This window comes from Pristis pectinata, chromosome 19 (genome assembly GCF_009764475.1).
Source record: "Pristis pectinata isolate sPriPec2 chromosome 19, sPriPec2.1.pri, whole genome shotgun sequence".
In the NCBI taxonomy this organism is placed as follows: Eukaryota; Metazoa; Chordata; class Chondrichthyes; order Rhinopristiformes; family Pristidae; genus Pristis; species Pristis pectinata.
The window spans coordinates 32,432,907-32,458,365 of record NC_067423.1 but is presented as its reverse complement, the minus strand read 5'-3'; the positions used below and the strand labels follow the sequence as shown (position 1 = coordinate 32,458,365).

At 40.0% G+C, this 25,459-nt stretch overlaps 1 protein-coding gene across 1 annotated transcript in view; it reads right to left on the bottom strand.

The window, feature by feature from the left end:
- Nucleotides 1-25,459, bottom strand: part of LOC127580303 (copine-8-like) — a 249,658-nt gene that overhangs the window by 124,822 nt on the left and 99,377 nt on the right. Inside the window, 1 exon segment of the mRNA XM_052033590.1 lies at nucleotides 24,226-24,302. Within this exon segment, the coding sequence (XP_051889550.1) occupies nucleotides 24,226-24,302 (77 nt within the window).

The window sequence follows — 25,459 nt, the reverse complement described above, 5'->3', positions numbered from 1 at the left end:
TTGTATAAAATCGGTAACGTTATGTGGCATTACTTATTTTGAAACCTCTGATTGAATGACAAAACTTTGTAAGCGAAGGTTTCCCAAATCTTCAATTTTAATGAACAAGAGGAAACAGAAATAGAAAAAAAGACACGAGTGATTTTACAGAAATGGGTGAGAGAGTCATAAGGAAGCTGGGCTGGAAATCAGCATCAATCACCTTTGAAATAATAAATCAAACCTAAATTAGTCCTGTAATGGATTTTATAAGTTTCTCCTCATCTTGTAAAAAGGGTACAAAGTATTTGGTTGCCAGGCAAGCAAAAGCCAGTACCTTAAAAGATGATTATCAGTTTTGAAAAATGGTTTATGTATTTTTTTTTTAATTGCAGATTTTCTCACTTGCCTTTGCAACATTCTAATCACCACAACAGTGATTTATGTTCCTCCTTTAATGACATGGGAAATGTTTTTATGTGGCAGAACTTATTTCCCAATTGTTTTCCAACAGTACTATGTGATAGCAATTTAACTTACAGAAAATAACTTGCTCAGATCGAGAACTTCTTTTGGGATTTTGAAAGCTCTCCGCAATTTTGTTGAGTTTATGGTCCAATAAGAGCAGATATAGCAGTGCCTGAATGTAAGGTCTGCAAACATCATTCACCCAGGACCAACATTAGTTGTCCCATTCAAGTCTATTTCAAGACACAAAGATTTTTGCCATTTTCAATTTCAAAGAAAGGCTTTAACAAAGAGGGTTATGCCATCCCCTCCATGCAGGTCTACAGACAACTCTTTCTCTAACTGCTAATGTCACCGCCATATCAAAAATGTATGTTGTTGAATCCTTCAAAGTAACACAGAACATGTCTGTCAAATCACCCTCTGTGCTGGTTGCAGGTATGTCTATCAAAAGAAGTAAGACTCTGCAAGCAGCCTATTTATGATCAATGTTTTCCAGATGCAAAGGGGCATTTGTTATCTGGGGCACAACATTTTACTGGTTAATAGTACAGAGTACAGGTTAAAGTAAATGCCTTGTGTTACATCCATACTAATGCAATAAATATCATTTCTGGTGACATGCTTTTGGTCATCTCCTCCAACATCTTATGTTTGATAACATTCACATCATATGCCTCAGGACATCTTTGCTACATTAAAAGATGTTACATAAATGAAGGAGGATGTTGCTGTAAAGATTGTCACCTATGATGTCTCTGATCAGACAACAAACCTGATCAAGTGTGCTTTTTAAACATTTTTTGCCCCAGGACTCATTGCTAATAAAAGCAGGCATTGAAAAGGAGATACTTTGCCTCCATTCTTTGCAATGTGACACCTCTGAATGTATAGTCAGTCACAAGCTCAGTACTGTATGAAGCCCCACTGGTAACTCTGTTGAAAGCGAAGTGTATTAGCCACAGCACTTCACCTCAGTACCCAAAATTCAATGATAGGTTAGCTTGAAAAATTACATGAACTTCTTTAACTACCTTTGCCTCGACATTATGAATTTGACTTGTCATGGAATTGTGGCTTTCTACTCCTTGAAACTTTCTTCAACTTCCTTTTGACAATAAGATCTCCAAAATGTTGTCATTAATACCTGTGGAGGAGCAATTCACTGCATATCACATCTTCCAAACATTTTTTGCTGTTCGTTGGCAGCAGCTAAGCAAATAAAAATGACCCTCTGCTTTAAGACCGTACTCAACAAATTTCCTACTATTACCAACAAACTTACTTGCTACAGGGAGAACAAAGTCAAAGTCGAATTTATTGTCATATGCACAAGCACATGTATGCACAAGTGCAATGGAAAGCTTCCTTGCAGCAGCACAGGCGCAAAGCATAATATAAGCAGCATTCACAAGAAAAACTAAATTAAACATTAATTATACCCAATTTTCTTAAAAGAAAAAGAATACAATTAGAATTTTTTTAAAAGTCCATTTAAGTGCTAGGTGATCAGAGTGGTCATAGTGTTGCTAAACTGTAGTGGTGATTAGGGTTGTGCCGGTTTGTTCAAGAATTGAATGATTGAAGGAAGTAGCTGTTCTTGAACCTGGTGGTGAGGAATTTCAGGCTTCTGTACTTCCTGCCCAACTGTAGCTGCAAGAAGATTTTTCATGATTTTTATTATGACTTGGATGAGGGGGTAGAAGGGTGGTTTGGCAAGTTTGCAGACGAAACTGAGGTTGGTGGTGTTGTGGATAGCGTAGACGATTGTCGAAGATTGCAGAGGGACATTCATAGGATGCAGAGCTGGGCTGAAAAGTGGCAGATGGAGTTCAATCCGGAGAAGTGTGAGGTGGTACACTTTGGAAGGACAAACTCCAAGGTGGAGTACAAGGTTAATGGCAGGATTCTGGGTAGTGTGGAGGAGCAGAGGGATCTGGGGGTTCATACCCACAGATCCCTGAAAGTTGCCTCACAGATGGATACACTCATGAATGTATGGCTAGATTCTGCTCTAACTCCATCTACAAGTTTGCAGATGATACCACTGTTGTAGGCTGTATCTCAAACAGCGATGAGTCGGAGTACAGGAAGGAGATAGAGAGCTTAGTGGAATGGTGTCACGGCAACAACCTTTCCCTCAATGTCAACAAAACAAAAGAGCTGGTCATTGACTTCAGGAAAGGGGGCGGTGTACATGCAGCTGTCTACATCAATGGTGCTGAGGTTAAGAGGGTTGACAGCTTCAAGTTCCTGGGAGTGGGCATCACCAATAGCCTGTTCTGGTCAAATCACGTAGATGCCACGGCCAAGAAAGCTCACCAGCGCCTCTACTTCCTCAGGAGGTGAAAGAAATTTGGTTTGTCCCCTTTGACTCTCACCAACTTTTACAGATGTAGCATAGAAAGCATCTTATCTGGATGTATCATGGCTCAGTACGGCAACTGCTCTGCCCAGGAACGCAAGAAACTGCAGAGAGTTGTGAACACAGCCCAGCACATCATGGGCACCAGCTTCCCCTCCTTGGACTCTGTCTTTACCTCTCGCTGTTTTGGCAAAGCAGCCAGAATAATCAAAGACCCCCACCCACCCGGGTCATTCTCTCTTCTCTCCTCTTCCATCAGGTAGAAGATACAGGAGCCTGAGGGCACGTACCACCAGACTTAAGGACAGCTTCTACCCCACTGTGATAAGGCTATCGAACGGTTCCCTTATACAATGAGACAGACTATGTCCTCATTGTCTACCTTGTTGTGACCTTGCACCTTATTGAACTGCACTTTCTCTGTAGCTGTGACACTTTACTCTGTAATGTTATTGTTTTTACCTGTACTACCATCAATGCACTCTGTACTAACTCAATGTAACTGCACTGTGTAATGAATTGACCTGTACGATCGGTCTGTAAGACAAGCTTTTCACTGTACCTTGGTACAAGTGACAATAATAAACCAATCCAATCCATTAGGGTATTTAAGAAAGCTTATGGGATGTTATCTTTCATAAGTCGAGGGATCGAGTTTAAGAGCCACGAGGTAATGATGCAGCTCTATAAAAGTCTGGTTAGACCACACTTAGAGTATTATGTCCAGTTCTGGTTGCCTCATTATATGTGGAAGGATGTGGAAGCGTAGGAAAGGGTGCAGAGGTGATTTACCAGGATGCTGCCTGGTTTAGAGAATACGCATTATGAGGAGAGACTAAGGGAGCTAGGGCTTTACTCATTGGAGAGGAGGAGGATGAGGGGAGACATGATGGAGGTATACAAAATATTAAGAGGAATAGATAGAGTTGACAGCCAGTGCCTCTTTCGCAGGGCACCGATGCTCAATACAAGAGGGCACGGCTTTAAAGTGATGGGTGGGAAGTTCAAGGGAGATATCAGAGGGAGGTTTTTTACCCAGAGAGTGGTTGGGGCATGGAATGCGCTGCCTAGGGTGGTGGTGGAGGCAGGTACATTGGTCAAATTCAAGAGATTGCTAGATAAGCGTATGGAGGAATTTAAAATAGAGGGAAATGTGGGAGGAAGGGGTTAGATAGTCTTAGGCGAGGTTTAAAGGTTGGCATAACATTGTGGGCCAAAGGGCCTGTATTGTGCTGCACTGTTCTATGTTCTAAGATGGCATGGGTCCGGATGGTGGGGATCTTTGATGCTAGATATTGCCTTCTTGAGGCAGCGCCTCCTATTGATACTACCGATGGTGGGGAGGGATGTGTCCGTGATGTATTGGGCAGAGCCCACTACTCTCTGCAACTTTTTACATTCTTGTGCATTCGAATTGCCGTACCAGACCATGATGCAACCAGTCAAGATACTTTCAAGTGTACATCTGTAGAAGGTCATTGACAGCAAGGTGGAAGGAATGCAGAAATGAGAATGCAAATGAGTAACTGTGCATGGTCTCTTGCAGGAGACCCAATGGAGCACCATGATCATGTGCTACCACAGGCCCATATAAACAGTGCACTGTATTAAGGGGCTTTACCCTTTCAATGAAGCCTTGATCTTTCTAATTCTAGTGTCATGAGATTTTTTTCAGCATAAAGAAAAAGTCCAGAGTGGAAACACTTTAAATCACTACTTTCAGTATACTCTGTTCCTCGTTCTATGATGAGCTAATTACAAAAGTGGTAGATTACTACCTTTTGTCCCAATTTCTGCCGTGACCCAAGTAAAATGAGCTGCATTCTTTGTTGTTGTCATCACGCGAGGGAAATATGATGGGGAAATAAAACCAGCGTTAAGGTGAATAAGGCCCAAGAGAGCCTGATCCAATTTCTCAGAGGGTGACAATTTTGCCGGACATGGGCACAAACGCTTCAAAACACTGAAGTTTTGCTTTTTATGTGCAATATACTCAAAAAGAGGTTCCCATTGGTCCAATTTCTTGGAAAAGATTCATTGGTCTGGAGATTCCTCTGGTTTTACAGCACAATTCACCTGAGACCGGCATAGTCTACACGGTAAACGTTGAGCTCAAGTTCCTTTGAGCACAAATGAAGTTACAACAGTCCGAAACCGAAATAAAAAATGCGAGAAACACTTAGCAGTTCAGGTATGGAAAGAAAAAGAGTCAAGATCATTGATGTGAAACAGCCAGATGCCAGCACCATGCACAAAATGGACTACATCTTGATGATCAATTAATGACAGCTGAGGGTTTCCATCAGTTTTAAAAGCCAGAATTCCAATTTTTCTAATTTATTAAGAAACTGACTGCTCTGCTTCTATACTACTAGAAAATAATTTTGAATATTTTTGAGAAGTTTCAGTCATTTAAAATCAGGTTACCTAGTAGATTGATGCTGATTAAAAATGACTTTTTTGTCATTGATCCACTTTCACATGTATAAATCAGCCACTGACTAACTTTTAAAATTACCTTTTGACACCACTGGCCAATTGTGCTGATCACAGAAGATTTTGTAATCAAATACATGGTAATACATTTAAACAGAAAGTGGTGGGGAGAAGTATTCTCAAAATGGGTGCATCTTAGAAATGTTTGCCACCAGCGTCCAAAGCAGAAACTGTATAATGTTACCTTTATCTTACATTAACAGAACATGAACCACACCTTTGCACACATCTTAATCTTCCTACTTCTGTATGGAATCCAATGGGCATTTTATTGCTTGCACAACAGAAATACTATGTGAATTGTGCATAGTCTGAAGGACAAAGTGATGTGTATTATATCACCTCTCAGAGTTCACATCACTTTACATCTGCAGCAAACTTACACAAATTTTAAGATTTTCTTTTAAAGATCACTTAAAAGTTTCTTGAGATGCAATACTTTAGAAATAAATAAATTAATATTTTAGTTACGTGCACACTCTTCAAATGACAGAATACATGGAGGATTTTATTATCAGTGAGAACTCCCCAGTATGTTCTTTCCTCAAGTTATTTTATACTTGTTCTAAACATTCAGAGCAACATCAATCTCAAATTGTAATTTTTTTCCCCAAAAGAAAGCAATTTGCAAATATTGCAACAGATATCATCTTATATTTATGGAACATCAAAAGCCTAGATTTTAACTACCATGTGCTCCCCATCCCTTCCAAGCTTCACCTGAACGGTCCACATCAATCTCCCACTCCAACCAGGTAAGGGACAGCTGGCCATAAGGCTTCAGATAGTTGGGGACCACTGTTGGGACTTGATAATTTATTAGCAGTCAGGTTATGTGGCTGAGAAGGCAAGTGGTGTGCAGGGTGGTCAGAGAAGGAGCAGAGTACTTGGTTTTGAATTCCTCATTGCCATACAGTCATACAGCACAGAACCAGCCCATTCAGCCCACAAAGTCCATGCCACCCACTGTACCCATCTACACTCATTACATTTACCCACATTTGGTCCATACCTTCTGTGTTTTAGCGATTCAAGCTTTTATTTTAAATGAGATCCACAGTACTTCAACATTTCTGGGCCCACAGCATTTTTCTTTAAAATAATTTGTCATTTGAGCATATTCTGGAACCAAATACACCTGCTGTCAAGTTGGCCACCACAGCTTCCCCACACAAACTCTCGACTAATATTGCAGTCAGGCCCTAATGACATCAGAACTTCATCTGCACATCCACTCTTTACCAGTCCACCTTGTCCACTAAAATAGATTGATGTACTCCACAGTGATTGCCAATCTTGGTCGTTATATTGGATAGGCAGAGTTAAGATCAGGTCCAAAGAAAATTATCTGTACACAAAACCAAGACTGCAAATCAAAACTAGTTTCAGTGATGCTGCCAGTGGTAATATTGTGTTGAACAGTATATGGCCCAATTCTCATCTCACCTCAAAGTGCAAACTTCTGATCAAAAGAAATTTGTCCCCACAAGGTAAGATATTTATTTATTAGTCACATGTACATCAAAACACACAGTGAAATGCATCTTTTTGTGTTACTGAGAATGTGCTGGGGGCAGCCCGCAATCGTCACCACACTTCCGGCGCCAACATAGCATGCCCACAACTCGTAACCAGCACGGCTTTGGAACGTGGGAGGAAACCCATGCAGACACGAGGAGAATGCACAAACTCCTTACAGACAGTGTCATAATTAAACCTAGGTCGCTGGCGCTGTAATAACGTTACACTTACCGCTACACTACCGTGCCCAAAAAGGAATAACATATAAAATAGTCTCAATAATCTTTTAATATTCTGCCATTTATATTCTACTTAATTTTCTTTCCAGTGATTAATAGATCTGCCTTTAGTGCCACTTCATCATAGTGATTTTAACGTTAATATGGCTTATGAATTTTTAGGTAATGGATGGCTGTGTCTCCAAGTGATACACCAGCAAGGGTCTGGCCCTGCTCACTTTCTGTAACTGGAGTGGATGTCAGTAACTTTGTCTTGTGGATCTTCTGTTACTTCCACAGAATGCCCTTATACTTTCTGTCTGAGCACTGCTCAGCATGATCAAAAATTATTAGTGGTATCCATGCAAAGTGTCATTTGGTATTAATTGCATCAGATAGTGCAGATAAAACTGAGATTCTCTGTTATTCCATTGATACAAGACCAGATTCAGGAAGAGGAGTACAATGTTGTGTGAAGACTATGCAGTATGGAACATATGCCTTTATGATTAAAGGCTTGTAATCATCTGCTGACTGGCTATTGTATTTTATCCAGGCTTTTTAAGTTTAGCAGTGATCTCTGGCCAGCTGTGTGGCCCTCCATGTTACTTTACAATATTAAACTAGAGAATAAAATCAATTGTGGATTGGAGAACTGGAGCACCAACCTCACCATTCAAATGAAACGTTTGGACTGTGAATTCTGTCACGTACTGTAGATTCTGCCACAGTTCATCTTTGAGATATCACCTGCATTGTACTAATCTGTTCTGCAGAGTGATTGTGCACGATTGCACAGACCTTTGAGGGAACTACGTTTTGAACTAGGTTATTTCCAAAAACAAAACTGGGGTTTGAGGTGGCACAACAGTTACCAAATTAGTAATCCAGATGCTTGGACTAACAATCCAGAGACCAGAATTCAAATCCCAACATGACAGCAGGGGCATTTACGTTCAGCATAATAACCTAGAATTTGGAACAACTAGTCTCAGTAAATAATGACTGTACAAACTGCTGGATTGCTGTAAAAATCCACCCTGTGTAGTGATGCCCTTCTTACTAACTCTAGCCTATTGCCGACTCCAAATTCACCTCCTGCACCTGGCTCTCAAAGTGTCCACTGAAATGGCCTAGCAAGCCAATCCATTTTACCATTACCACTACTACTTTAGAATGAGAGGAGTGAATAAACTGGGAACTACCAGCTTTATTAGCCTAACACCAGTTGTGGGGAAAATACTGGAATCCGTAATGAAGGGCATAATTGCAAAAGAACTTGGAAAGAATAATAGGCTAGAGCAGAGTCAGCATGGATTTAAGACAAGTTACATTTGACCAATCTGCTCAAGTCCATTGAGGTTGTGTTTTGCAGACTAGATAAGGTGTGGTGAACTAAACTAAGTGGAACTGAGAGCATGGAAGGTGATGTAAAGAGGCTTCAATGGATGTGATGTCCTTAGATTATCAGAAGGTTTTTGATAAGATCCCACATAGGAGGTTGTTACAAAGTTAGAGCACATGGAGTTGGGGTCATATGCTGACATGGACTGAGAATTGCTTATTGGTCAAAAAGCAAAGAGTGGCAATAAATGGATCTTTCTCAGGATAGCAGATTATGATTAGTGCGGTATGGCAGGGAGTGGTGCTTGATTCCCAACTATTCACAAACTGTCATCAATTTGGCATAAGGGATGGAGTATTGCACTTCCAGGTTTGTTGATGATACAAAACTAGGTGGAGTTGCAAGTATCATGGAGGACACAAAGAGGCTTCAAGGCAATGTGCACAAGCCTTTCAGTATTAACTCTATTTCCCTGTCCACATACCATCTGACCTGCTGCACAACTCCAGCACTAGATTTGCTTTATAGACCCGTACTGTTAGTTTGCAGTCCCTTTTAACTTGTGAAAAAAAATAAATTACCAACCAACTTGATTGAACAAATTTAAATAAATAGCCTTGGATGGCTTTTTGGAACACTTCAATACAGATTAACAGATATTAAAAACGTGGACTCTTCAAATTACAAGTAGACAATCTGCTGTCAAATCGTTCAGTATTAAATTAGAAGATAATGTGCTTGATGTGTTGGTCAGACCCACAACTCATGCTCCTCGCCCACTCTTGGTAGCTGAGATAAGACTTGCAAAGCTGATTATTTGCAGACAACTGAGTAAATACTGATGGAAGAAAAAACTAGCACCATATGGATTGTGCTGGACTGCAATACAGCAGCCTGGAGCTAGCAATGCTTAAAAAAATGTTGAAAGGCTCGGTTGAAGTAATGAGGATAAAATTCATGATTATAAACACCAGCACTGACCAAATGGCTTATTCATTTTTTTTGTTAAATTTATGTAACATTATATAATATGGATTTGGGAAAGTCAGGCTCTATAGAATGAAAAGGCAAACATATCCATCTCTATTTGTAGTGTTATTGTGTATGGCTACTGCACAAGGCCTTAGGATATAATAAAATATCATGGCTGGATCTAAAATAAAGGCATAAACAAACATTCTTTCATAATCCTGCTGGTAGTATAATGAATGAGATAGGATTGACTACTCAGTGTAAATTTGCTAGTCAGTAAGTTGTGGGTTCCTGCCCCACTGCAGAAACCAAGCCCTTCACTTATAATTCAGTGCAGTTGTGAGACAGTGACACATGAATGATTATGCTTTCTTCCAAAAATGTCCATTTTCCTCCACCATTGTACCCAATACTACCCCTCCATCGCAAAGACTCAGGGTTGCCAGAAATGAAAATAAGTGATCCAAAAATCAACCAAGTAAGAATTTAGAAGCAGCTCTATATTGTGTTCATAGAGACAAACATAGAAAAACAAGTGTTCAATTGGTCCCGCAGATGTTATTTTCAATAATGATAGAGTATTGACAAAACTAGCTAATTAACAGGCAAAATTTGAGCTGCCGAAATAATGACTGCAAGTGATTGCAAATTACCAAAAGCCTGAAATCACTGCCTAGCTAACCTGACAGACAGACAGCCAAAAATCTGCAAAATATTAAAATCCACAATACATTCCCAGTTAACTCTGACAAAAAGGATCCCAAATCCTATTAGTAATACAAATATCCAGTTCATTCCCTAAAGTTCTTTGGCTTTTTATCTTTTGCATATTTTTTGCTATTTCCCATCTTCAAATAATTCTGTAGCTATTAGCTTAAAGGTCATTATCGTTTTCTGTCTTAGACAATAATCAGTTCCAGCAGTTTTTTTCTTCATATTCTTATAGGCAGGTTTAGTGTCATATCTTATAATTTTTCATGCCTTGTTAACATTTCTAGCTGTATGTTTGAGGAAAGAAAATATGGCCAAAAATAGTTATTCTTATTCTCTCATGGCATATGAGATTTGCTGACAATGCTGGCTTTTAATGTCCATCTCTAATTGCCCTTGAGAAGGTGGTAGTGAGCTACTATCTTAAACCACTGTGGTCTTTGCAAAGGTAGACTAACTGTGCTATTAGGTAAATAATCCTTGGATTTTGTGCAAAAGAGATTTGATTACTAGAGATGGTGATAGCAAGTTGAAAATCAGTTTGAAATAAAACTGAAGTTTAATTTGTACGTTTAATAATCATTGTTGATATTGATAGATACTTCAGTAAATTCAAATGTAAATAAATGTATCCTGGTTACTTAGGGATTTACTGAATTGCAATATAGATTGTTTTCCATATTCAAGATGTGGCTGGCTATTTGAAAGATTTTTTTCTGGTGAACTGCTGCCTTAGCTTTATTTGTTTAAAGGGTCAAATTTGGCTATTTCTCCTCCTCACAAGATCACCTAGAATAATTAAGGCAACGTGTTACCAGACTTTAATGAATCTGAAGTCCAGCCAAAGATAAGTAAAATAACAAAACTGAAATCTTTTCAGCTATTTCCCCTGAATGTTATGCAAACTTCCAGAGCAGAGCCTTCCCAGCCAGGATCACATACTGGGAAATGACGGGTGTCTTTGTTCATTATTGATGGAACACGAAGACCCACAAGCTGTGATAACCTGACACATGCATTGAGAGGATAAGCTTATCGAGGAGCATCAAATCATGGGATGTGTACGAATGGAAAAAACAATTCCAAAAACAACTGAATAAAGAGTTCAATCCAACTATTCTTTCTTTCCACTATTTTACCCAGAGTTTGTCCCAAATTTGAAATTTTCACCAGTACTCAAGTGCTTTAACTGTGTCTCACCCCCCCCCCCCCCCCCCAAAAAGAGAAGAACAGTCTGGTCCAGAAAAGAACCCTGCACCAGGTCAGGCTGTAACTCTTTGATACACGAGAACATGAAAACCTCCATCAGAAATATTGTCATTTTCCTCACCATGGCCCTCACCACCAGGACCATGTCTCTGGATGTCATCCCTATGATATCCGAATATATGGTCCTGGAGGCAAGCCTGTCCAGAAAAGTATGTCTGGGGAAAAAAAAATCCCTATCGATTCGGGACTTGACATAGAGTAAGTAATACAGACTGGAAAAGACAGGCTTGGCTACTAATATCTGGTAGAACTAAACAGAATAGGCACTTTAGCATCGCATTATTTCTTAGCTTTGACTGAAAATTCTCCAAATGCATCGTTGATCACTTTCCAAAAGGAATGAGAAAGAGTATATACACAAGAGTAAAATCCTATTTCAAATAATATGCCAGGGATAAAATACGGCACTCTGAGGATGCAAAAAAAAAATTATGCTGGGAATGAACAGCTGGTGAAGTGAACAATATTTCTGATGGAGGTTTTCATGTTCTCTTGTATCAAAGAGTTACAGCCTGACCTGCTGCAGGGTAGTTTTCTGGACCAGATTGCTCTTCTCTTTAGAAAAAAAACAAAGTAAAGCACGAGAGTACTGGTGAAAATTAGTGCCTTTTCAAATTTGGGACCTTGCTCCAAAGTAGCATAAAGAGGATGAAATCCCTCACTTCAAATTGTTAATAAAACAAATTGGATCTCACTAAAGATGAAGTTAGCTGGAGAAAAAAAAAACTTGGCTATAATTCTGCTCTAGTTAGAAAATATGTTTGTAAAAGACCATAAAGATGTCAGTTTGGAAAACAATATCAAATTGCGAGAAGCACTGTCACCAAGGGAGTTGGTTTGAGGTATTCAACAACTATATCCAAGCCATGGGATGCCAAGCCTTTGGCAAACATCATGTTGACATTGGTTAATTATAAAGTAAATAAATTTTTTAAAAAATATTTGACTATTATTTAAAATGGGATACATATTCATCACCGAACATACAAGTTGAACCCATTTAATGTGTTGCAAAGACAGACTGCCCAGAAGGTGGAGTGAAATGACAAGGATCATGGAGGAGTTAAGCTCCAGCCTTGCATGGGCTTGATGAGGGATCCTGACCTCAAGCTTCCCAACATGGAAGTCATGGCCAATTCCATTTCACTACTTAGACTCAATCATCTAATGGCTGACATCTTGGCTTCCACCCCAGTCTGTGAAAAACACAAACTGCCAAAGGAACGCAGCAGGTCGAGCAGCATCTGTGGAGGTATAGGAACTGTGTTTTGGGTCGAGACCCTGCATCAGGACAACTCCTCCTCCCCCTCCCCCCCCCCCCCCCCAACAGATGCTGCTCGACCCAGAGTTCCTCCAGCAGTTTAACTTTTGCATCAGATTCCAGCATTTGAGGTCTCTTTCATCTCCATTTAATATGTTGTTTGCTGTTTGTACTTTCAGCGTGTACATAAATCTCCAGATGTAAATGTTAAACTTTTAGCAGCACCACCACAGAAACAAAACAAAGACCCATTAATCGGTAATCTTGATATCATTTTAATCTCAGGTGAACATATTTCTTGAAGACAAACATTCAATTAGACGTAAATACAACGTACGAGTCACAAATCCATAGTAAGAACCACACAATGTTCTATTAATCCCTTGTCTGGCAGAATGGATCCTCAAACTTTGTGATCAGTTGGGCCTAAGGATCTTCAGACCCATGCCACCATACTTCCACTACTGTTAAATCTGAGGAGGATGCATTTGGATTGAGAGCAAGAGAGAGTCCCAAACATGGGAAGACAGAACACCTTCAATAACCCAAGGACATGTCAAAGTACTCAAAAGAATGTAATTCTTTTTGAAGCATAATGATGCTTTGATGAAGGAAAACACAGCAGCTAGTTTACCCAGAGTCACTTCTTTTGGGAAGCAGCAAGATAAACAGCCAGATCATTTAATGAGCAACAAACAAGACGCTGGAGGAACTCAGTGGGTCAGTCAGCATCTGTAGAGGGAAATGGACAGTTGATGTTTCAGGTAGAGACCCTTCAGCTCGACCCTTCATCCTGACCTGTTGAGTTCCTCCAGCATCTTCCCTGTTGCTCCAGATTCCAGCACCTGCAGTCTCTGGTGTCTCCAGCTTATTTAAGCCACAGACACTGAGAACTTCCCTGGGCTTTTAATAATGTACTGAGATCTTTTACATTACCTGATCTATCACACACACTCAAGTTATAATTTCATGAAAAGACAGCTGTCTAGAAATTCCAGTGCATTCTAACAGGCATATGAGACTGTCACAGTAGCAAGGTGCCAACAACCACTTCAACCACTGACCTTCCCAAAAACTTCAATTGCATGTGACACTGAAAACCCTCTTTCTGAGGCAGACATAAATGGCTAGTGGCTACAGGGTCAGTGCAGTTGGAAAAGTATACCCAAGGGACAAAGACAAGTAATTCACTGACCTGCCAGGTGGCCTGGTCTCTGCTGCTGCACTGGGAAGACCATGTTATCCCGGGAGTTCCCAGTACAAGCAGTCCAAGTCACCCTGCAGTGCTGCAGAAGGAGCATGGATGGGGAATGATGCTATCCTATGCCTTCCTGATGTGGAAATCAATGTCAGGCTTCAAGGATGATTCCTGCCATGATGTTAACAGTTGGATTTTCAGAAAGACACAAAGTGACCGAGAAATGTTTGTTGGCACATTTCATTCCAAAAAAAACATTTTACATTTGAATTTCTAGGCAAGCACCTAAAACAATGCAGTAATGGGAGGAGCATAGTTGTCAATTTTACATCTTACCACTTGCATTAAACAAACAAAAACAGGCCTACAACATTTGAGGTCAAAGGTAGGTGTCAGACCAGGGTGAAGAGTGTGCTGGGGTGAGAGGGGAATGTATTAAGTGATCTTGTTTCCATTACAGTTGATCTCTCTGACAGGTAGCACAAGTGGAGCCATAAATTGCCTGCTTTAATGGCAATGTCAGCAAGCAGTCCATGTCTCGAGTTAGACTTGGCACGATCTCCTCACCAGCTGAGAGACAGCCTCCAGCTCTGCCAGTCCCTCAACATGTTCCAAAAATGTGTTCCTTACAAAGGGAATATAATTTTGATGGGGTCGTTTCCCTAATTCCTAGTCCTGGAGAAGCTGAGTGCTTGCTAACAGATGCAGGATACCAGCATTGAACCGCACTCTCTCACATTATCTTTCTGCAGTCTAATTATTCATTGTAAATGGGCAACATACTTCATCGAGTCCTCTGAATGCGAAAGCATCAGAAATTCCATGAAATCTTATTTGTCATATCAGCACCATCTCAAATGTGCAAAGAATTAATTATTAGCTTTGAGCTTCATTACATTGTATCATAGCATCCAACAACTCTCATGTCTCTTCCAATAAAGGAGACATGATAAAACGGATGTCAATGGACATCAAAGGGAGAACACTCCAAAGGCTGGACTTGGAACCTCTCACAAAGGAAGATGGTTTTGGTTCTCAGAGGTCAATCATCCAGCCCCAGAACTTCCCTGCAGGAGTTCCTGAGGGCAGTGTCCGAGGCTCAACCTTCAGCTGCTTCATCAATGACCTTTCTTCCATCATGAGGTCAGAAATAGGGAGTTTCAATCATTGCACAATGTTCAATTCCTCAGCAAATAAATAGTCTCAGCAAAGATGCACTAAGATCTCAACAACATTCAGGCATAGGTTGATAAGTGGCAAGTAACATTCCTACAGAGAATGATCATCACCAAAAGAGAATCAAATCATTTATCCTTGACATTCAATGCATTACCATCACCATTGCTGGGGAAGGGTAACCAGAAGCTCAATTAGGCCAGCCACATAAATACCATGACAATAAAAGCAGGTCAGAGGCAGAGTGTTCTGTGGCAAGGAACTAAACATCATGCAGGGCAAAGCAGCCTGCTTGATTGGCACTCCATCAACCATCATCAAAATTTGTTCCCTCCACCACTGGTACACAGCGGCTACAGTGTGCACCAACTCCAAGGTGCATTGCAGTTATTCATTCTGGTTTCTCTGACAGCAGCTCCCAAACCCAGGACCTCTACCAACAAGGAGGTCAGGGGCAGCAGGTACATGGGAATACCATCATCTGCAGGTTCCCCTCCAAGGCACAATTGTGACATGACATTGTATTCCTTCCCCATCAGAGCTGGTCTAAATCCTGGAACTCCCTATCCAACAGCACCATAGGAGTACCTTCACCAGAAGGACTGCTGTAGTTGAAGGCGGTTCACCCCCACTTTCTCAAGGATAATTATAGTTAAGCAATAAACGCTACCTTGCCAGTGATGCCCCAATCTCGAACTGAATTTTAAAAAATCTATAGATACTCGATCATTTGGTTTGTTGTATCATCAGCCAAAAAAATACATGAGTTTAGTCTTCCCACTCATTCTTCATTTCTGCATTTGTGAAACAGCAAAATCATTGGCCAAACCATTTACCTTGGGCCCCAAGTCAAAACCTTAATTTGTCTGTCAGAAAAAGACATGATACAAGGGTCATTCCCAGAACTGCAGGTTTTGCTTATGTATTATTAAATTAATCCTGGAAACCTCTGCACTGATAACTTAGACTCTCTCTTGTACGACAATAAAATAAAAATTGTGTTTGTAAACAGATCAGAGAAACATGCTACCTGAACAAAGAAGGGAAAAGGTCAAAGGCTGAAGACAATTATATTAATTACCTGCAACTAAACTGGGATAAGTTTGGCTCATTTGGTTCTTGCTAATAAAATAGAAAAACAACAAATAATTGATGGAAGAGCAAAGACACAAAACTGGACGTTATCAATATATAGGCAGTATCTGTGTGAGACAGCAGGTATCAGACATTGCACTACTTTTATGCTTTACTAAATGCAGTCTATTTGTGTCATGGAACTAACTGACCAGTTCAGTTTTGGGAAATATCACACCTCTGCCACTATCCATCCAAAGGCTACTACACCTCCTAATATTACTCAATTTTACCAAAACTGAAAGTGAAAAATGAACTTGTCCCAGAAATTATGGTTCAAATTCACAGTTTCAATTTATACCTTTAAAAAGTCACCCCTGCAAGTTACAGAGATGTGGGAAACTAATAAACCATGAAGTTGATCTCACAGATTGAAAAAGAAATTAAGTGCTTTCCCCCATTTTATTTTACAGCTGTCATTTTTCTTCTTGTGCATTAACATCTTCTGCTGTTACTTTGTCTTATGATCCTATATGAACTTTCATTTTTTTCTGCTATATCATGCAGCATCTTACAAGTCTCTAACTGTGATCAGGAGACAATGATAGGTTTTGCCAGGTTACCCAGCACTTTCACTGGGTGCTGGGTGACTTGTGCTGACATCACCCCATTACTGAACCTACAAGGAGTGTAGAGATAAAAGCTCAACAGCTTTCATCTCTCTGGGAGTCCAGTCATTTCCTTCAGAGCTTGCAAACTTCACAGATGGATTAACAAGCTTCAGTGCTGATAAAGTTGCTACTTTACTGCTTCACAATTAAAGGATTATCATTCTAGGTGCATAATGACAGGATGGTACTTTTTCCATTCCTGCTAATAGAATCATATTCTTGGAAATCGTACATTACAATGTGTGCATTCTTACAACTTTATCAGCAGTTGATGAATTTGGGAGGGAACAACTTTTCAAGATTTTATTGAAACAGGAAACAAACTATTTTGTTTACTCAGGCAAGCTGTAGGGTACTGGGTAGAGTTCACCTCTAAATATGGAACCCCTTCCTGCCAGCATGAAATCACCAAGGCGGGACACATTCGAATCCTTTATTAAAAAAGGATTTGAAGACATGGGTAAAGAGACCATACTGAAATTATACAAGGCCTTGGTGTGATTGCCCCAGAACAGCAAGTGAGTCTTGTGTCCCCAAGGAAAGATACACGTGCAATAATGAAAACTGAATAAAATTTCACCAGGTTAATTCCTAGTTTAGGGCACCGTCCTATCAGGAGATACTAAGCAGACTGGACATTTAGGAGAATGAGTCACAACTCATTGAGGTATCTGAAATTCTGAGGATCTTGAAAAGTTAGAAACAGGATTGCTTTTCCCCCCATCATCTAGGTCTCAGGATCACTGTATCAAAATAAGGGGTTGGCCATTCAGGACAGAGGTGACAAGAAATTTCTTCACCCAAATCTCCGTAATTTCCTAGCCAAGAGAACTGTGGTGGGTCACCCACTATATTAAAGACAGCAATAGATTTTTTTGTATATTAAGGGAATCAAGGGGATACAAATTTGGCACAAGAAAGAGCTATTCAGGTCACATTAGCCACAATCTTAATGAATGGTGCAGCAGGTACTAAGGATTGAATGGCCTAATCCTTGTGTTCTATTCACGTTCTTATACATGACATCAGACATCAAGTTGTGACCCTGCCACTTTCAGGTGGATTCTCAAGCAATACAGAAGGTGGTCTCAGAAAAATGCCATGAAGTTCCAGAGCTGCTTCCCCTCCAACCCTCGAGACATGATGGAGTTTCCTATCCAAGAACACCTCATCTTTGTGGTTAATTAGCTCTTGAATCTCCAGGTCACTCTTATCAAACCAGACCTAGTATTCCACAACAGAGAAGCAAAGAGCTTCTCCACAGGCAGTAATGATGCTGGACCACAGCAGTCCAGGCACAGTGAATGCTTTGCAACTCTTGTTGGTTGGAAGTCAGCAGGTAGCTTACAAGTCACTGACTGAAGAGCTTTCCTTGCAAGATCTTTGAAACCATTACATATATTTTCATGCAGCAACATTCCAATTGTTTGAGAGCCAGGCTGAGGGAAATGAGAGTACAGATTAGGTCGTGGTGGGTCCAACAGTCTTCGATAGTTGTGCACGAGTGATGTGGCCATCCTTGCAGTCTTTTGCCCACACGATGACATATTCCGATATCTTTCATTGCCCAAATCAAGGATGCTGGTGTGAGGTCTTGAACTTTTCCCTCTAACCAGAAGGGATGTTGGTTATGGCAAGACCATGCTTTGAGCATTTTGTCAGGAACTAAGTGCTATTGTTAGAATAGTTGACGTTAAATTCAATCCACTGTACACTTAGCAATAGGTGCCTTGTTTGTCAGAGTGAAATATCTAACTGCTCTCCAAAAGATGGATAGTTAACAGAAATGTTCTTCACTTCATCCTGGTGACTGGGATTTGCGCAGGCTTCAGAAATGGGAGATAGGGATAATGGAGCCAAGCACTCTGATTTCAAAAGCTGCAGCATTTTATGAATAGGAATTTAAAGACTCAATGCATGGCTTTCTAGGACATGGAAAGATGCAGGGATCCTTTGTTTCTTTTCAATTAAACAACTCTGGCTCAAAATGCCAATATGAAACGAATAAAGTGGTTGAAATGAAGTATAAAGAACATAGCACACATTGTTGCATTATGAAGTTTATTACTTATCCTCTAACAAAAAGCCCAACATTGGTGCATAATTGCTCAAGGCAATAATCTTGACCCAACCATTTCCACAACAATCAAGCCTAAACTGATAAAAAGTTGCACTCACACCACACAGGTGCTTGGTACTAATCATATCCGACACTGATATTAGAAGTACATTCCCTTGCCATTGAATGGCACTATCATTGCCAAATCCACCCACCAGCCTGGTACCCTTCACTGACCAGATACTTAACTGGCCACATAAAAGCTACAGCTTCATGAGCAAGTCAGGGACAAGATATTCTGCTGTGAGTGACTGAGCTCAAATTGTCCAAAGACTTCCCATCATCTACAAGGCATCTCAATTACAGGATGGAATAATCTCCACTGAACTGCAGTGATGTATTCCAAAGAGTAATTAAACCTAATCTCAAATGCCATTGACTTTGTTGTCCCGAATTTGATTCTAGCTGCAAAGTAAACATTTATTCATCTCCCGCTACACAACTGTGACATAACACATGCAAAATCTTGGCTCCAAATAAATCTGATTCTGTTCCCTATTATTCCAATTATATATATTTTTAAACCATTGTATTTTCCATCTTGTTCACTAAATCTAACAATCCTAACTCCAAAGGAGACATAAGGGACTGCAATGCTAGAATCTGAAGCAAAAAAAAAAGCAAACTGCTGGAGGAATGCAGTGGGTCAGGCAGCATCTGTGGTGGCAGAAGGATCTCGGTTTAAGGAGCAGGTGAAGTGTCTGCTGTACGTTGCTTGGAGTGATGGGAATACACACTTTCTTCTGCTGAGTGACCTTGCAACTGGTGGTACCACATCTAATACTCTAATGGCTGCTTTGGTCAGCTGGTTTTCTGGCTCTATATTGATCATCAGTAAAGTGCAGCTTTGTGGCATGATTGTAGAATTTCCCAAGAGACAGCAATCTCATCTACGCTTATTCTTGGTTGGCAGCAATCCCAGAAATCAAGATTTGTGGTTTAGCCAACCAAACCCTTCCTGTTTCCACTGTCATTTTTTTTCTCCTCCTCCGCTTATTCTCTGTGATTCACTTAGTACTTTCTGTGAATCATCACCAACCAGAATGGATGTTCCAATGTTAGCACTTGATACAGGTGGAGTTACACTTTGTGGTCTGGTGGTTTGTGTGCAAAACCTGTGGAATACAATTGGAATAAGCAAAATAGAACGTGATTGGACACTCTAAGCTATGATGTTGCAGTGCCTAACACGTCTGATTGTCAGAAAAGCTGGACATCTGCAAACCAAGTTTGTGAGGGGTAAGATAAAAGGTTTTCCAGAAAATATTTGGTGAACAAAGTCAAGACGCAGTTGGTCGAGGCTATCCTCTGCAATTGTATCTCAGCAGATACGTTCATTACATTCTTGAGGCAGTGTACGTCTTGAACCTTTGACCAAGTCTCTGAACCCACGTTTACCTGTGGTAACGCTTCCCACATGGAAGACCAAGGCAGATTAGGCTCCGAGTCAAAGGTAACCATCCTTTTGCTGCATCTGACTCAATACAACTAGAGGTCTCCCTGAAAAGGGGAAAAGCATTTCCAAGGCTTTAATTCTGCCATTAGCTATCTGTAAGCAACAAGATTCCAATCCTGCAGCACATTTCAAAATTGCAAGTCAATGCAAGGGGTTCGTAAAAGAACAACCATGCTTAAAATATGCAGGACATCCCACCTCCACAATTTCTCACTACATCTGGCTGGTTCATGGCACTCTGGGACAAGCAAATCATTACTGAAAGGAGTGATCCGCAGAAAATCTTGCAAGATTTGTACTCTGAGCACACAATGCAAATTCTGTGTTAGTTTATCCTGTCACATAGCTGTTGCAAACAACTCATGGATTATAGCTCCAGAGACAAGTTGAAAGCTGGAAGTCCTGAAGTACCCATTTTCCCCACAAAAATGACCCCATCTGACCCTCACTAAATCTGTGGTGCTACAGTGCTCCATGGTTATCTTAGTTCTGTAGGAGCAGAATGAAAATTAGAATTCCTTTGATATGCCTTTAACTACAGACTTAACAATAAAATTTGGAAGTCCCAAGGACAAGAAAAATTCTGGGAATAAAGCAGAACTGCTGAGAGGACTGTGGTGGGGTACTTGGCCAAGGGTTGGTGGAGGATGGTGTGGATATTATTTGGTGGTTCAATCTATAGACAGGACAAGTTGGAAACAGTTATTATATAACTCTTAAATTCCCAAAGAAAAAATATCATTGGGAGAAATCAGGATCAGTTATTATATTGATTTTATATTCTGGCTTATGAGTGGTTATCCAGCTGTTAATTTGTGAGATTTCAATTGATGGCTGGTTCACAGTTGATAGCATTTTCTGTCTCTCATCTGGTTTGTGAGATGGCCCTGCCAACCAGTCTACATTTCACAGTGGTTATTAAATCACTCAAATTAAATGTGACAGATAGTTTCAAATGTGCAATGGACAAATTGTGCCTGCAATTCTGTGAAACATGACGTACAATTTTTTATGCACAACACAACTGCACCCTTGATACATCTTAATTACCAAGATATTTTCAGTTTATCTAATCTTCACTGTTTACTATCTTATTGAACTTGAAGTCTTCAGTAACCACTTCCTTTCTTATCAGTTGAATATTGCTTTGCTGCATTTTAATTCCTTGTGGCATGTCTCTGCATCTGATTCAACACATGTACAGCTTTAATGACAATGACCAGAAATGAATACAAAACTGCATATGTAGATTGACTGGACAACATAACTTTTGCACATTTGTCAACATTTAAAAACTGCAGATGCTGGAAATGTAAAGTAAAAATTGAAAATGCTGGAATAACTCAGCAAGTCAGGCAGCATCTAGAGAGAGAAAAATGGATAACAATACAGGTAGATGACTTAGTTCATTCTGATTGAAACTGGCGAGGTTGGTTATCCAAAGTTGTTAAAGCAATGTTAAGTCCAAGGACTGTAATGCATTCAATCAGAAAATGAGATGCTGTTTCTCAAGCCAACACTGGGCTTCATTGGAACAGTGCAAAAAGCTAAACACGGGTCAAAATATGTGTGGATTGGAGAGTTGAAGTGATAAGTAACTGGAAACTTAAGGTCATCTTTGAGGACTGAATGGAGTTGCTCTGCAAAATGGTTACACAATTGGAGTTTGGTTTTTCCAATGCAAAGGAGACAGCATCATGAACACCAAATGCAATGTACTAAATTGGAAAAGACAAGCACATTGCTGCTTCACTTGGAAGGAGCATTTGTATCCCAAGATGGTAGTCAGAAGGGGAGTAGTAGAGATGGAAAAGTGAACCCAATTGGCAATGAGGGATCAGTCCCTTTGGAATGCCAAGAGGGGATAGGAGATGAAGAGATGTCTGGCATTGGCAACACATGGTAGCAGCAGAAATTACAGTGGATGATCCATTGAACATGGAAGCTGAGGGCAAGGGGAACACACTTTTGTCTTTGCCAAAAGGAGATGGGGTAAGAGAAGTGCAAGAAATGGAGCAAACACAGTCAAGAGCCTAATCACTACAGTGGAAAGGAAACAAAGGTTGACAGAAAATAAAAACATCTCAGATGTATGGTATGGAAGATGTCATGATCAGAACATATATGACCGAGTTGGAGAAACTGAGAGAATGGAAATGAGTCCTCACAGGAAGCAAGTAGTACAGTCAAGATAGCTTTGAGGAGCCCATGGACTTGTGATGGATATTGGTCACAAACATCTGACTTCCAGATCATCCCCAACTCCCACACTGTAATACACAGTTGCAAAGATCACTAGCAAGTTGACCTGCACACTGCAGTCAGTGTTTCTCTGCAGAACCACCAGCTGAAGAGCAGCATGATCCAACCTGCTGAAGCTAATTTCTGAAGGATTTGAGAAAAGATTAGCAGGGAACCTTAAGTTGAACCCCAGAACACTTCCCAGGGCACATAAACTAGCTGGTACACAACCTGTAAGGGAAGAAGTTAGGCCCGAAAAGAAACCTTCATAGAGAAGTATCAGCGTTAAATTAAACCAGCACTTTTCATCTGTCTGTACAAAGAAAGATAAATTAAGGGTTATACTAAGAGGGCAGAAAGACTTAAGATATGAAAGTAGTTGATTGCGAACATGTTCTAAAATGATTAGTGTTACTGAAAGTTGATGAGTCATCTAGTCCCAATGCTTACTCACTTGCTGAAAGAACCAAGAGGTAGGAACAGCTGAAGCACTAGTCACAACGAATCCTCACTGAAAAACTGGATAATATTAGCAAACTCCTTGATCCCTAGGCATTATTTCCATTTATAGAAACACTAATTATCTGCCAAAGTGTAGTATGTTCAGAGACAACTATGTTCACTTTTGTCACAAGTAGCCATGAATCAGTGCAGAGAACCTCTCACGCAGCTCCATATACAGCAAGGAGAAGGATTCTGATCAGGACACCAACTGGTGCCAGTGATGGAGCTGATGAAAATATACGTTTGGTTCAAAAGACAAAGGTTTATGAACATCTGTCAATATATAGAATGGATCAAAAATGCCTTAAAACGTGCAACTTTCCTTTTACCCTGGCAATAGCAGATACCTTTATTTGTTAAGAACTAGACATGATCAATGCTTGAAATTTAAAGTTGTACGCAAGACAGCCCAGTCTGTTTCCCACTTAAAAAGGTTTCTGTCTGGTTCTGGATGGAAGATTTTGTGACCATTACTTGTCATGAGAGCACAGACTAGGTTGTAATCATACAGGACTCATCCACGCTCCACTTCATGCTACATTCTCTCTCATCCACACCCTTTTCCAAAAACCAGCGGAGACTCATATTGGTCAGTGTCTAACTAAGTGATAAATAAATGTGCAGGAAAATACATGCTGTTTAACCATCTGAACATACTTTATGCCAACTTTTCAATCTCAAACAAGAGTTGCATCAAATTTAAACATTTCTCACCATTAACCAAAATACTGCTGTTCCAAGTTAATCACACCCATTTTGTCTGAGACACAAAATTAAGGTTACCCAGGTCAGCTTGAGACAAGGCCTCAAAAATCTGACAGTCAATCACACACAAGGATCAGGTTAGGATAGGTCTTACAAGCACAACTATACATAATAGTCATTCCATCAGAATCTCCCAATCTGGAGAGTGGAAATCACGGATAAAGAATGCTGGGCCCGAATGGAACTTCCAGAATTGGTTGTGCACACCCAATCACACTTACTGATCACATTTAAGATAAATTCCTTTGTGCAGCAGATAAAAATATTGTCCACTATGAAAGAATTTCTAGGCCTGTGTATTTCAACATCATGTGTAAACAAAGCTGACCATCTATTCAGTCATTACATGGGGCACAACTTAAAGACCTCCTAAATAAACTGCACCCTTCTTCCACAATATAGACAATTTTACTTACACAAGAGGTTTTTCCAGCCTGCTTCCCTGTGAACCCACAATCTCTCCCAGCGTGCAGAATGCTTGACCCAGAAAGTCCTAAAATTGATTTAAAAAAATTCAAAACAAGTGCAATTTAAAATATTCATGATACAACAATCAATTATAATTGTAGAATGTGAAATCAATTCAGTTTTTTTTCTGTAGAGAAATGCCCCAATATTGAAAAAAAGTACTTGGAATTTTGCTCAGCACATCCTGATCTCTCACCACAACACTGACCACCAGGATGGCAAGAGATGCAGAAATTGCCGTTATTATTCACTGCAGAGATTTTCTTCTCCCCCCCCCCCCCCCACTCTTTGACTGCTGTTACAATGGGATATTAAAGATCCCTTTAAGAAATTCAAACATAGATTTGTCACAAAATGCAGATTTAATCAATTCAGAAAATTATTTAAACACGTTAAATGAATCACTAAGTACTAAAAATGCTTACAGTGAGCAATCTAACCAGTGGTCTTGTATGGATTACTGAATGACCACTCAAGGAATGGTTCAAACACAACTGCCTGGCAATGCTCCTCCTCCAGAACGCGACAGTAGAGATGAATGGATCAGAGGGATACCTTGAATCCCCTGAAACCAGCAATGACAGTTCCAAAATACAAGGGAGAAGACACAAGGAATATATATTCAAATTTACAGGTGCTAAAATCATTAAATAAATCCACAGATTCTATGATGTAAAGAAAGGGCAAATAAATAAAGAGGGAGATGATATTTCTGTTCCCATTAAAATCATACTTACTCAATGATAAAAATATTTTTGTAAGTAAAAAGGCAGATGTAGTTTTTTTTCCATATTATTCACCCAAGAATAGGGAGATAAACATGGCGGACAACTTTGTTGGAGAATTCAGGGAGTGGGGCACAGGAATTCCAGGAAGTGCTAAAGACCCTGACCCACACTCAATGATTCAGAAACAGCTTCTTCCCCTCTGCCATCAGATTTCTGAATGGTCAAACACTACCTCATCATTCCTTTTTTGTGCAAGATTTATTTTTGTAATTTTTATGTCTTTGTGCTGTACTGCTGCTGCAAAACAACAAATTTCACATCATACAAGTCAGTGACAATAAATCTGATTCTGAACACAGGAACCTCAATGTCCAGGGATCCCTGAAAGCAGCAGCACAGAAAGTTAAGTCAATAAAGGCAGGAAACATCTTGTCATCACGTTATAGGAAGAACA